Raw genomic sequence first — 13,456 nt, 5'->3', positions numbered from 1 at the left:
TGTGTGATTCTTCTGTCAGCAAACGATGGAGTAATCCAAGCATCAATTATTTTCCATTACCTCAAAGCTGCAGAATATCAAACATTCAAGTACGGTAACAAGCTTGAGTTTTCCCCTAGGCTGTGTACATATCTGCAATTTCGATTATGGATTACGAAATGGTTAATTAATTTCATTATTCAATCTCTCTTCCCACCCAACAGAGGCGTTGCTACAATCTCGTCCATTGCCGCACATCCCACCACCCGGTAGCATCATTCCTGGCGATGTACTTGCTCAAAGCCAAGACGGCTCGGAAAACCACACCGGAACGCTTCATTCCCAGGGTAGCTCAAATACAGCTCAATCCAGTTTCGAAAATGCACATCGATGGACATCCAAAGAAAACCTGCTGGCTCCCGGTCCGGAAGAGGACGATCCACAACTGTTCGTAGCGCTATACGATTTTAAAGCAGGTGGTGAGAATCAGTTGAGTTTACGAAAGGGAGAGCAAGTACGAATATTATCCTACAACAAATCTGGAGAATGGTGCGAAGCGCACTCCGACTCGGGTCACGTAGGATGGGTTCCTTCCAACTACGTTACTCCTCTAAATTCCCTGGAAAAGCACTCCTGGTATCATGGGCCAATTTCGCGAAATGCCGCCGAATACTTGCTTAGTTCCGGTATCAACGGAAGTTTTCTAGTCCGGGAAAGCGAGAGTTCACCTGGGCAACGTAGTATAAGTTTACGGTATGACGGACGAGTCTACCACTATAGGATATCGGAAGATTCCGATGGCAAAGTGTACGTAACTGCAGAGGCTAAATTTAATACCCTTGCCGAACTGGTGCATCATCACAGCGTACTTCACGAGGGCCATGGACTGATAACGCCTCTGCTCTACCCGGCGCCAAAGCAGAACAAACCAACAGTATTCCCTCTGAGTCCGGAACCGGACGAGTGGGAAATCTGCCGGACGGACATAGTAATGAAACATAAGCTGGGTGGTGGTCAGTACGGGGAAGTGTACGAGGCTGTGTGGAAGCGGTACGGGAATACGGTAGCGGTAAAGACACTCAAGGAGGACACAATGGCACTAAAGGATTTCCTAGAAGAGGCTGCTATAATGAAGGAAATGAAACATCCGAACTTGGTGCAACTGATTGGTAAGTAATTGATTAATTACATTATAGTATTTGCGTACGCTATTATGATTGGTAATTAGAGCACAAACAACGCATTCTTGATTATTTAAACACTCGACAAATAAAACCGAAGAGCAAACAATAAACAAATGAAACAATTCACGTTGAAAACATTCCAATATTCAGTAGAGCAATGTCGAAATGATGAGATGAATGATGTACATCTAAAACGTATGAGAGATTTTCGAGGCAAGTTGCAAACGAACCACAGCAAGGTAAATTAGGAGGAACAAGCACTTTTTACCACAAAGATGATGCTTTGGAGGTAAACTATCATCCAAATTATTGTCACTAATTGGTTTCAAAATCTACACAAGTTGTAATACATGTTGGATCTGGTTAATATGCATATTTTAGTGCAGAAATCGGACGAATTCATCCATGCAATAGCAATTTAATCTTTCGTAGCTCGCGCGGTTGGCTGCCACCGCCAGTACTACGTAGATGCTGAGTACAAAATGCCAGATTTTTTAACGTGTTGTACAAAATACAACAGCGCGATCGCTCGAGGTTAAAAAGGGGAAAAATTTTGGTGAATCATGGTGGATATCATGTGCTATATTTAATGTATTGCATAATACAATTGTATAAATTCACAAAGTTGAACAGTTACTTTTAAAGCGCATCCCACTGATGTAGTAGTCCATTCAAGATTGCAAACCTGGTAGACACTTTATCTGCAATTCAAATATGTACTTGATTTTGACCATTCCAGCGTTGCCAGCATCATCCTAATTAGTTTCAGGGTAAACAGGGGAAAAATTTTAGTGAATCATGGTGGATATCATGTGCTATATTTAATGTATTGCATAATACAATTGTATAAATTCACTATTTTATTCGATATTTTGCTGCATATTGTGCAAAATCACAATGAGTATAGAAAGTGTACAGTATTCGGTACAAGTGCCAAAGCGGTAAACACCCGAATATTCCGGAAGACCACATACTTTGGGCCATACCCAAGTAACAAAATTGATTTTATAATGCTCTCCAGGAATTCTTAAACACATATCCCTTAAAACCGGGCATAACAACAGCACTGCATGAGAACCTCAAAATAATGATAAAGCTCTCATAAGTCTAAGGAGATCCATTCTAGAGACGGTGTTGAAGAATAAATTTCAAGAATGCCCTAAAACTTATTACACTTCCACAAGATGTTCTCTAGGTGAATTGGTTTCTTCTTGAGGATATCTACTCAAGAGTGTCATAAAACGATGATAAAATTATTCGTTTTTGCTTGTGGCACTTATGATGGAGGATGCATCTATTTTCTCAATTAAGGGAATTAATTCAAGTCAAACCCTGGTTTTACACCGAGAAAAATTTCTACTCAATGACTGAGTTGGCCTTATAGATAATCGAAAAATCCTTTGTTTTCTTACTCAGTTTCGGCTAAAAGTGGGACAACCCATTGACAATGGGTTGTCCCACTTTTAACGGAAACTGAGTAAGAAAACAAAGGATTTTTTGATTTCTGAGTAAGACCAACTCAGCCACTGAGTAGAAATTTTTCTCTGTGTATGGCAAATAATGATTATGAATATTGCAAATAATGAAATAATGAATATGAATAAAGGATTCCATGTGCAACAATAAATACACTGTTAATATAATAGAAATATATACACCAAACTCCAATGGCGCTGTAGTCACTTTTTCTATTTAAATATTTTACTAGCTAAAATTTCAAAAAACATGGTTGTAATAATACTAGACGTTGAGTTTAGGCACTACAACGTTATGTGTGTTAGCTTCTATGTTTAACGGAACAGTTTTTGATTGAAGAACATCACAAATAAAAGAAAAGAAGCATGGCTCGATTATCCGGGTGATTCGATTATCCGGGGTGAAATAATTTTGGAGTCACCCGGATAATCGAGTTAGACCTGTAATTGATTATTTTTAACTCCTAAACTACCAAGGGTCCAAAAAAAGTCGGAAGTCCAACTTTGACAAGGCATTTCTCGGACGTTTTCCAACCGATTTCAAAACTTTTTTTTTGTGATGTTATTAAACAAAAGGCACTTCCTAGTTTTTTTGAGAACGCCGTTTTTGCACACTTTTATCAATAAAATAAAATTTAAAGCGATGACATAAGATTTTTTCGACCCTAAATCATGCGTACAGCCGTAGTGAACATGTTTATGCAAAATAAGTGGTTTTTCAGTACACTGATATTTTAATTTACTGGAAAAACTGCTAAAATATTCTATTTTTCACATAAAATAATCAATAAATCAAAATTCAAAGCGATGACATGTAGTTTTTTTGGTTTGTACTGGACATGATTTTGATAAAAATTTTAAAGTTCTCATCAAACTAATCTTTTGTTTTATCAAAAAATGTTCGAGAATATCACATTTCTACACAAAAAAAAAAGCCAATAAGCCAAACTTTAAATCAATGACATGTAATTTTTATACTTTGAATTTATCGTACTAGTTTAGTGGATTTATTTGAACAATACGAGTGATGTTTTTATAACACTCATATCTTATTTCACACGAAATACTAGGAAAGTATACCGCATTTTTCACACAAAGTTGTCAACAAATAAAAATTGGAGGCAATCAATGTCACGAAATTATTCGTAATAAAGTAATAGACTTGTTTGATAAACAACAGTGATCTTTCAATGCTACTCGTATTTTTTGTCACTAAAAAATACAAAAATACCATATATCTATAAAAAAACAAATCAATATTTAATGCGATAGTATATAACTTTTTGGTCTTAAAATGGTCGTAAGAGTGCACTTAATATATTTAATAAATAATAGTGATATTGTCGTCATACTCACACTTAACGAAACAGTTAAAAACGGAAAAACATATTTTGCATTCTGGAAACATCCTTGTATGTACATGGAATTTGCAGTATCGTAATCAAATCGACAGCATTCCGGTATGCTGCTAGAGTGCTAGATATAGGAGCCCTCTTCTTATTCCTCTAGCACGGTTGAACAGATTCATTCTTCATTTAATTTGCTTTCCGAATAATATTCCAGAAGAATCTTCAACTTCTTCACGGAACGACACGCTTCCAGTAAGAAGTTTCAGCATTTCGGGAAAATATTTGTTTGACACTTCCTACTACAAAGAAGTAGTAGTAGATGCTCATATTCGAAAGAAATAAACACTAGACAAACTTTTGAAAAGTAACAGATGGGACGGCCTCGAGCTGAAAATCTCTCAACTAAACACATAACCTAACCTTAACTTTGGGAAACTTGTTTTATTCATACCAGTAAAGTTCGTAACTTTTTTTTTCATTTCTACGGGATTTCCGTGTATTTTTTGATGATTGCTACTTCATGTTCAGGAGACGCAAATGGATCGACAATTTCGTCCAACGAGTACTGGAACTCGTATAATTTGGTGAGCTTGTTTCTGTATATTCTTAATTGTGCCTAAACTTTGACCAATCATATTCTTTGGACCTTCCATTAACACCCAAGACCCCTAGGCCTGAGAGAAACTACGTCAATCTTGAAATATAGTCAGTGATTAGTCCCAAATATCTGTGCTTTGGTAACGGACGGGAAGAAAGCAAATCTCATAACAGCGAAGAGTTGGCATTGCTAAAATTCACAAATCAAAACAAATTAAAAAAAGATTTCCCTGTTAGGGGTAGGCGGGGCAATATGGACACCCTAAGGTTTTTGCCAACTTTACCTGGCAAGATGTCAAAAAAGTTTGGTTTTTTGATACATGTATCCTTTTAAAGTCTATTTAGCATCTATTGCATAAGAATTCTCACGAAGAAAAATGATTTATCCACTTCAAAAAATGGTTTGAAAAATGTTAGTTTTTCATGACCGTCTTCAAGCATACGGGGCAGAATGGACACCCCCATGGGGCAATATGGACACCATGAGACTTTTATGAATTTCGTACATTATTTACACCTATAAAGTCATTTCATTACAAAACAACTATTATGGATGAATAATACGCCGAAGTAGTTCATTTTTGTTCAGTTAATTTAAATTCAGGCTGTTTTGGATAAAGCTTCGTTTTTGTCGGCATGTTCAGCTGTGCCTAGAAAAACTATTTTCCACTGCTGTCATTTTTTGACCAATTTGTTTCACCCTATGTCTACTATAGTGAACATTTAACCGAAAATATACTGAAATCGAAGAATTTGGTTGGTTTGTGATTTAGGTTATATTTTTCCCTTGCCGCTTCTTTCAAAAAGGTGAGTGTCCATTTTGCCCCGGCAGCAGAAGATATTTCCAAACTTGATTTTTGATATAATAAAAAAGAAAATATAAACATGTTAAGCATGTAGATACAGCAAAACTACTTGCATGTGTTCTGGGAATAGCAGGTTTTAATCGACCTGCAATAAATTAATCACTAAATCTTATTTTAGATGGTGTGAAAATTATAATTTCCATGCACAAAAAACGGAGGACGCAACTTTTTCGTGTAAAATCAAGTATAATTTTAATTTCGAATGTTTATTTCCTGAAACTACGTTTTAAACAAATGGACTATATTCTTTATTCAATAAAAGTTCAAAAAAGTTCGTATATTTCAAAATACTGAGGGTGTCCATTCTGCCCCGGGTGTCCATAATGCCCCGCCTACCCCTAAATAAAATTCCCCGAGGATTTCCGGTTTCCTTTGTATTTTTTCCAGGTAATATATAGCCTGGAACTGGAACAAAAAAAATCAAGAATACAATTCTGCATATTTTCGCTTTGAATTTATGATTATTGGCTATTTTGTGTGAACATTTTATTGGGCACATTCGTCATTTTTTTAGTTGATCAAAATGTGAGTGTTATGTTAACATCAAAATTTTATCAAATGCATGCCTGGTACATACTAACGGAAAATTAAAATTCAATCAACTATATGTTATTGCTTTAAATTTTTGTAAAATATATTTAGAGTGTCATGAAAACTTCACTATTGTTTATCAAATACGTCCAGTATTCTTTCACGAATAATTTAAAAGCAAAAAAAAAAACACATATTGTATTCGATTTTTATTTTTTGACTACTTTGTGTGAAAAAATGTGGTATTTTTCTAGTATTTCGAGCGAAATTAATTATGAGTGAAATATAACAGCACTACCCACTCAACTACCACGATAAATTCAAAGTTTTTAAACTACATGTCATTGACTTAAAATTTGGATTATTGGCTTTTTTGTGTAAAAATGTGATATTGTACATTTTTTGATAAAACAAAATATTAGTGTAATGTTAACTTCATATCTCATCAAAATCATGTCCAGAACATTCTATTGGAAATTTAAGACCAAAAACCTACATGTTATGGCTTTAAATTTTGGTTTATTGGCTATTTTGTATGAAAATTATGGTATTATTTTAACGTTTTGAGTAAACTAAATTAAGAGTGTCATAAAAACGTGACTATTGTTCATCAAATATGCCCTGAACTCTTTCACGGATAATTTCAAGGCAGAAAACTGCAATGCATTGTAAGCCATTTTTATTTATTAACCACTTTGTGTAAGAAATGTGATACTTTCGATATTTTTTGAGTAAATCAAAATATAAGTGTGATGAAAACATCACTATTTTTCTTCAAGTATGTCCCCAAGCTACTAAGAACAATTCAAGGCTAAAAAACTACAAATTATCGTTTTAATTTTAGTTTTGTTGACTACTTTGTGTAAAAATATGGAATTTTCGTAGTTCTTCGAGTAAAACAAAATAAGTGTAATTAAAAAAAAATATTGTTAATCGAAAATATCCAGTACAGTCCTACGAACAATTTAAGACCAAAAAAACTATATGTCATCGCTTTAAATTTTGATTTATTGCTTATTTTATGTGAGAAATAGGGTATTTTAGCAGTTTTTCCAGTAAATTAAAATATTAGTGTACTGAAAAACCACTTATTTTGCATAAACATGTTCACTCCGGCTGTATGCATGATTTAGGGTCGAAAAAATCATATGTCATCGCTTTAAATTTTATTTTATTGATCAAAGTGTGCAAAAAATGCGTTCTCAAAAAAACTAGGAAGTGCCTTTTGTTTAATAACTTTGGGTAGACGCATCTATTTTCATTTTTTTAAATGGACGATGTTCTTGAAACCTGTCCGGTTCTATCACAAAAAAAAAAGTTTTGAAATCGGTTGAAAAACGGCCGAGAAATGCCTTGTCAAAGTTGGACTTCCGACTTTTTTTGGACCCTTGGTAGTTCGCGGGAGTTTTCACCCCCTCAGTAGTTTAAGTGTTAAGTGCTTATCTTGTAAAGGATCTTCTGTTTTGGTAAACAAAATTTATTTGACACTTCTAGTACCGCTACTGACGCTGTAAGGGCGTGGCAAACTAGATGTTAGTCACACGAACAGTCACGACATTGGACTTCTGTGGCTAGTTATTTATTCTAATGTTAAATAATATGCTACATGTAGCATTATTTAAATAATATGCTACATGCATGAAACTTCCGAAAGTTTCAAAGCGCCTCGATAATTATTCGATAATAGAATATTCAACATTATTGATTCAGATAGTGGATATGGTAAAATATCCACTATCCATACATTTTGACAGCATGGCTTCAGTTGAAATTCAAGAAGACGCCAGTAGTTATCGGTGGTTTTAATCAAACTCGCCATAAGATCGTCTTAAATTTCGTTCAACTCAAACAAGAGGTTAAAGTGTAACTCAAGAGTACTCAGATATATAATGTTCTCCATAAAAAACGCAAAAAAGTGTCTTAAATTTATTTCCACTTCACCAAGGGTAAGAAGTGTTACTCAAGAGTACTTCGATTCAAGACTGAGCCGGCTTTGAATTAGGCTGCCTGGTCCGACAAACTCCAGCAGCAGCCTGGTTCCGCTGCCAACCGGGATCACCTGTCCGGGGAAGTTTCTCCGGTCAGCGCTTCCAACAAGTAGTTGCGGATTTTCAAAATGTTACATTAGGTTCAGTAGTTATTGTTGTGTTCGTGGTTTTAAGAATTGACTCTCAAGTATTCTTGAAGATGTTTTTAAAACCACAGATTGATGAAGTATAGTTGTGCTCAGCAGACACTATGATAAGACCAATAAGATTATGCAATGCTTTGATAAAACTATCATAAAAACAAATAAAACCAAAAAGAAGCAAGATTGTTACTTGGGTAGAGTACCTTCTTGTCTGCCACACGATATACACATGCAAAATGGTCATTGGCAGAGGAAACTTTTGTAACAAGCGTGGAAGCTCACTGCAACGATCTTTGCTTCCGCGCCAGGTAGCCGAGCTACCGCAAAGCCGCGATGTGACAAATGCCCGGCTAGCTCAGTCGGTAGAGCATGAGACTCTTAATCTCAGGGTCGTGGGTTCGGGCCCCACGTTGGGCGCCAATGTAACAAGCGTGGAAGCTCACTGCAACGATCTTTGCTTCCGCGCCAGGTAGCCGAGCTACCGCAAAGCCGCGATGTGACAAATGCCCGATGAGACTCTGGTAGGATCACTTCTGAACACACAAGATACCCGCAACCAATCAACCAACAAATAAGCCAATAATCTTAGAAATCAATTAATGCAACGATATTCTCGAACTAAAATAAAATACTCGCACGGTTCAATTCGAATTTAAAAAGTCCCATTTGGCTAACGCCTGAATTTATTCCACCAACCTAACCCCTAGTCGCGACTAGATCTACTTCTTTCTAATTGGAATTCCTATTCTAGTACATCACCTGTTTTCTGGATCGAGTGACGTCAGGCGACATGATGACGATTGATGACGTAGGGGTTGCGACGACGGTCGACTACGTTGCGTACCGGTACGATGTGACTTTCGGATGAACGGTCGCTCGAAAGCTTCTGGGGGAACTTCTCCACCCCACGATGCTTATGCTGGCAGCGGGTGACTTTTTATGCTGCTTTACCGTATTATGGCGTAGGCTTGTACGGGTATCGGCCCGTAGGCGTGATTCCGTTTTTCGGGCCGCGGTACCGTTGATGGGGTCCGCGGAACTTCGCCCTCCGGGCGAGACGGGTGCTCTGGTACGTTGAGCGGTCGTACAGGGTGACGTAAGCACGACCTTACCACCTCCTAGATGGTTTATCCGGTATAGATTACTGGGTGATTCGGCCACGTGGTGGATTCCGGTGGGCAAGATGGAGGCTGTGCCCCAACCGGCGACCTTCGTTTGAAGGTGTACTGATTCGACTGGCTAATTCTCTCCGCTTCTGCGATTTGATTCCGCTAATTAACAATTCAAAATCATTTGCATATGGCTGCCACTAACTCCTCTGGCAATTTTTCCACGTGAAACACTGGCTCTTCTTCTAGCACACACCCTATCTTTGGAACTTACTAAACCGGACTGATCCCGTAGCTTGCATTTCATTTGCCAAGCCCTCATTCTTTCCAGGCTTCTATTGTATTGTATCGAACGCGACGACGTATTTGTTGGCTTATTGATTGTAGGTGACCCCCTATGAACATAGGTGAATTTTTTTAGATTTGCGCTACTCGCTACCAAGCCTTTCGAGGGGACTTGTCCCATTTGATTTAGGATTCAAATTTTTAAACTATTTAATGAGAAAGTATTGTAACCCTGTTACACTTTTAGTTAATAACTGTGGAAGTGCTTCTAATAGCACCGACGAACCGACGTGACAGTGGCGATTCAAAAGTGTCCCCCCCCAAATTTAACGGTCGACCACCTAAGCGAGCGATCGCTTCTGTCAAATCAGCACAGACGCGAACCGTTTCCTATATGAACACACGGGGGTTCGGTATCGAGCTATCAAATCATCGCGAGCCGTTATATAGGGTGCGATAGTGTTCGGCTATTTTTCATCATGGCGTCGCGGACAACAAATTTGAATTTATTTGTTCTAGCTGTCACGTCGGTTCGTCGGTGCTAATAGTACACCAAGCTCAGGAGCAGGCTAAAACCCCGCGGGGCATATGCCAAGAAAAAGAGAAAGATAGTTGAACAAGGTGTCCGGTCATTTGGCCTGATCAGTTGTTCACGATTTTTTTCTTGTTGGTTTGCATCATTGAAGGTCGAAAATCTACTAACGGGTGGCCACTAAATAACGGGAATGCTTTTAGCAGCTGATTAAAAACAATAGAAGCGTCCATAGAGTAAACATTTTTTAGACAAAACCATCGTCTATCTATCCACAAAGTCAGCGTATTTTTTATTTTGTGTCAACTTATTCTGTTCTGCAGAAAACGACATTGAAACAGGAAGCACTACCAAAACGCCTTGGACGGCTCTACTGATTGCTGAAAACAACCGTAAAAAAAGTTAATAGTAAACCATTATAAAACTAGAACCCGCCCGGTTTTTAATGAATTCCACATTTCGGCATCCCAAGAAACAGATCCTGAAGATAATAGAGGAAAACTAGCAAAACCAATAAGCATGATATCATTTCACATAATAAAATCTTCTTTTGTGATATGGGCTGGATAAATCAATAGAATGCCTTGTTAAATAACAAATATTTACATCAAATCAAATTTACACATTGAACAACATGTAAATGGTTTGTTATAAAAAAAAAATAGCACAAAAAAAGTTCAACAATGAACCGCAGTGCACAAATTACATCGACACGTTTTGGTGATACAGAAAAATAACATTTTTTGGAAATTTCTATAAATGTCATTTACGGGAAAAGGCTACAACCAAAGCAAAAAAAAAAAACAAGTCAGTATCCCCATTTTTTCTTATTACTGTTTGAGTGTGTAGATGCTAAAGGTAGCTGAGAAACCATTTATTTTGACCAACGATTTCACAGACGCAGAAAATGCGTGAAAGTAAACTCTGAAAAGTCGTACAAAGCAGTTGCTCCAACATCACTGCAAAAAAATACTGTACAAATTACTACGTTCAACTTTCTTAAATTTTATATTTTCCATGGACGTACATTGTTAAACCTTTATGATAGTTAAATTCAGATTGCCATTTTTAAAGATCATATATTTTTAAGAGCACATTCAAAGCATTTTCGTTATTTAGTGGCCACCCGTTATGGCGAATTTGAGGTACTATACCATAGCTGATACACTGAGCCCAAACCGCTGCCACTTTTTCCAAGATCGCAGTCACTGCGCTGGTTCGATCCTCTGGTGGTCCAAAATGGCCACTTAATGGTCTCCGGTCATAATATCCGTAAAAATGGCTATTGCTTTCACATTCGTCTTAAACGCAGCGTTTTTTTTCCTTTGTCATTATTTTTTTTTGTAAAAATGAAAATTATTCTAGACCGCTACAACATTTTCCAATATGTACCATCAACATCCATGATGTTATTGTGATATCATTTTAATTCTAAGAACGAATTAAACTGTTCGATCTTCTTATGGCCCAATGTGGCCACTTTTTTCACACGGAGTATTCAAAGAAATGGTCATTTCATGAAAATTAATCTAGTTTGCTGCATTTTTTTCATGGCATAAAAATTCAGACTCTAATCTGAGATCAGAACCAATGGTTCATCCACTGGTAGCGTTAATGATCTACTAGCTAGAAGACTTTGGACGATAGATTATCAAAAATGCTCAATATTCGAATGATCTCTCAGAGCGATTCGATAAAGGACGACTAGGACTAGCATCTAAAACAACAAAAACAATCTAAAATGATTTGCCGGTCAAGTTGTTAATCAAAGAAAAAATCGATGAAGTGAAATCGATCATTGCAGATACGCCCGAGAAATTTTCGAACAGCAGCTCCTATTTTGGACGTTTTCCGCTGTCGGTTTTGCACTGATCGATTCATTTTTTTTTCGTACGATAATTACGTATACACTAAACAGTATCTAGCCGCGAACGAAAAGACAGTTCAGCTGGTATGTAGAGTTGTGGCCGGGGTGGTCAGTGTGGGAGCTACTGCCCAAATATCTTCATACCCTACATAGGGGCTGTTCATTTATTACGTAAGGGAATTTTCACGATTAAAAAAAAAACAAGAAATAGATAATAATAATAGTAACATAACTGAAAACAATTACTAATGACTCTGTTCATTGATTATTTTCTTCTCTTAGGTGTATGTACGCGAGAGCCACCATTCTACATTATCACCGAATTTATGAGCCATGGCAACTTGCTGGACTTCCTTCGCTCGGCTGGCCGAGAAACGTTAGATGCCGTGGCGCTACTGTACATGGCCACCCAGATAGCATCCGGTATGAGTTATCTGGAAAGCCGAAACTTTATTCATCGGGATCTGGCGGCACGAAACTGTCTCGTAGGTGATAATAATCTCGTAAAGGTGGCTGATTTCGGGCTGGCCCGATTGATGCGAGACGACACCTATACGGCTCATGCAGGTGCCAAATTTCCTATCAAGTGGACTGCTCCTGAAGGTTTAGCGTATAACAAATTTAGCACCAAATCGGACGTTTGGGCTTTTGGTGTACTATTATGGGAAATAGCAACGTACGGCATGTCACCTTACCCCGGAATAGATTTGACGGAGGTGTTTCATCGATTGGAATCTGGATACCGAATGGAAAGGCCCCCCGGCTGTCCGCCGGAAGTCTATGAACTCATGAGAAAATGCTGGCAATGGAATGCTCAGGATCGACCGACCTTTAAAAGCATTCACCACGACCTAGAGCACATGTTTCAGGTAATTGCAGAAAAAGTGTCTCCAAGCGCTAATTTTTCTTATCCGTATAGATTTTTTGTTGACAGGAATCGTCCATCACTGAAGCGGTAGAAAAACAGTTGCAAGGCGTCTCTCAACCAGTACAGCTGACGCCGCAGATGGCGAAAAAGCCTCAGATGGGCACGCAACAGGCACCTCAGCACGAGCCGGTTATCACTCCAATATCGGGTATTTTACCGAACCAAAATGTGTTATTCTTCGTTAAATCGTCAATGTTTCCACAAAACCTAAGGATTCTATAGCATTTCTCAGATATCTACACCGTGTCCAACAAGTTCTCATACAGAGTACAAATTTATAAATTATAATTTTATTTCACATCTATTATTCATATTTTCAAAATGAATGCATGTATTGAAGGGACACATAATGCTCATTCAATAAAGCATACGGTTTGGAATAACGTTATTTTTTATTTGATTTTATAAGCCTAGTAGTACACTTCCGATTTCTGAAATCCGTTTGCTCCGGCACGTAAGAAAAATGTTCGAAAAGTTTCTCATTCTACGATAGCTAAATAGAGTCCATAAGGTTAACTTTTGAGTGTTTATCCCATGTATTGTTCCAAATGGATATACTAAAGTTAAATTCACGCAATTTTAGTGATGATATAGTAAGAAATTTCTAAGTAAGGCTGATTTCC

General features: G+C 37.4%; 2 protein-coding genes and 1 non-coding gene across 3 annotated transcripts in view; 2 read left to right on the top strand and 1 right to left on the bottom strand.

Moving 5' to 3' along the window:
• The window catches only part of LOC134288187 (uncharacterized), a 504,266-nt gene that overhangs the window by 343,576 nt on the left and 147,234 nt on the right, over positions 1–13,456 (bottom strand). The window lies entirely within an intron of this gene.
• The window catches only part of LOC109423868 (tyrosine-protein kinase Abl-like), a 34,151-nt gene that overhangs the window by 7,468 nt on the left and 13,227 nt on the right, over positions 1–13,456 (top strand). The window contains exons 4-6 of the mRNA XM_062854710.1: positions 178–1,148; positions 12,188–12,774; positions 12,840–12,981. Coding sequence (XP_062710694.1) covers positions 178–1,148; positions 12,188–12,774; positions 12,840–12,981 — 1,700 coding nt within the window. The remainder of the gene's footprint in view (positions 1–177; positions 1,149–12,187; positions 12,775–12,839; positions 12,982–13,456) is intronic.
• On the top strand, positions 8,457–8,529 carry Trnak-cuu (transfer RNA lysine (anticodon CUU)). The gene has a single exon. It is a non-coding gene; the product is annotated as a tRNA-Lys (tRNA).

This window comes from Aedes albopictus, chromosome 2 (assembly GCF_035046485.1).
Source record: "Aedes albopictus strain Foshan chromosome 2, AalbF5, whole genome shotgun sequence".
NCBI lineage: Eukaryota > Metazoa > Arthropoda > Insecta > Diptera > Culicidae > Aedes > Aedes albopictus.
The sequence above is the reverse complement of the archived record's forward strand: the minus strand, read 5'-3'. Positions and strand labels throughout refer to the sequence as shown.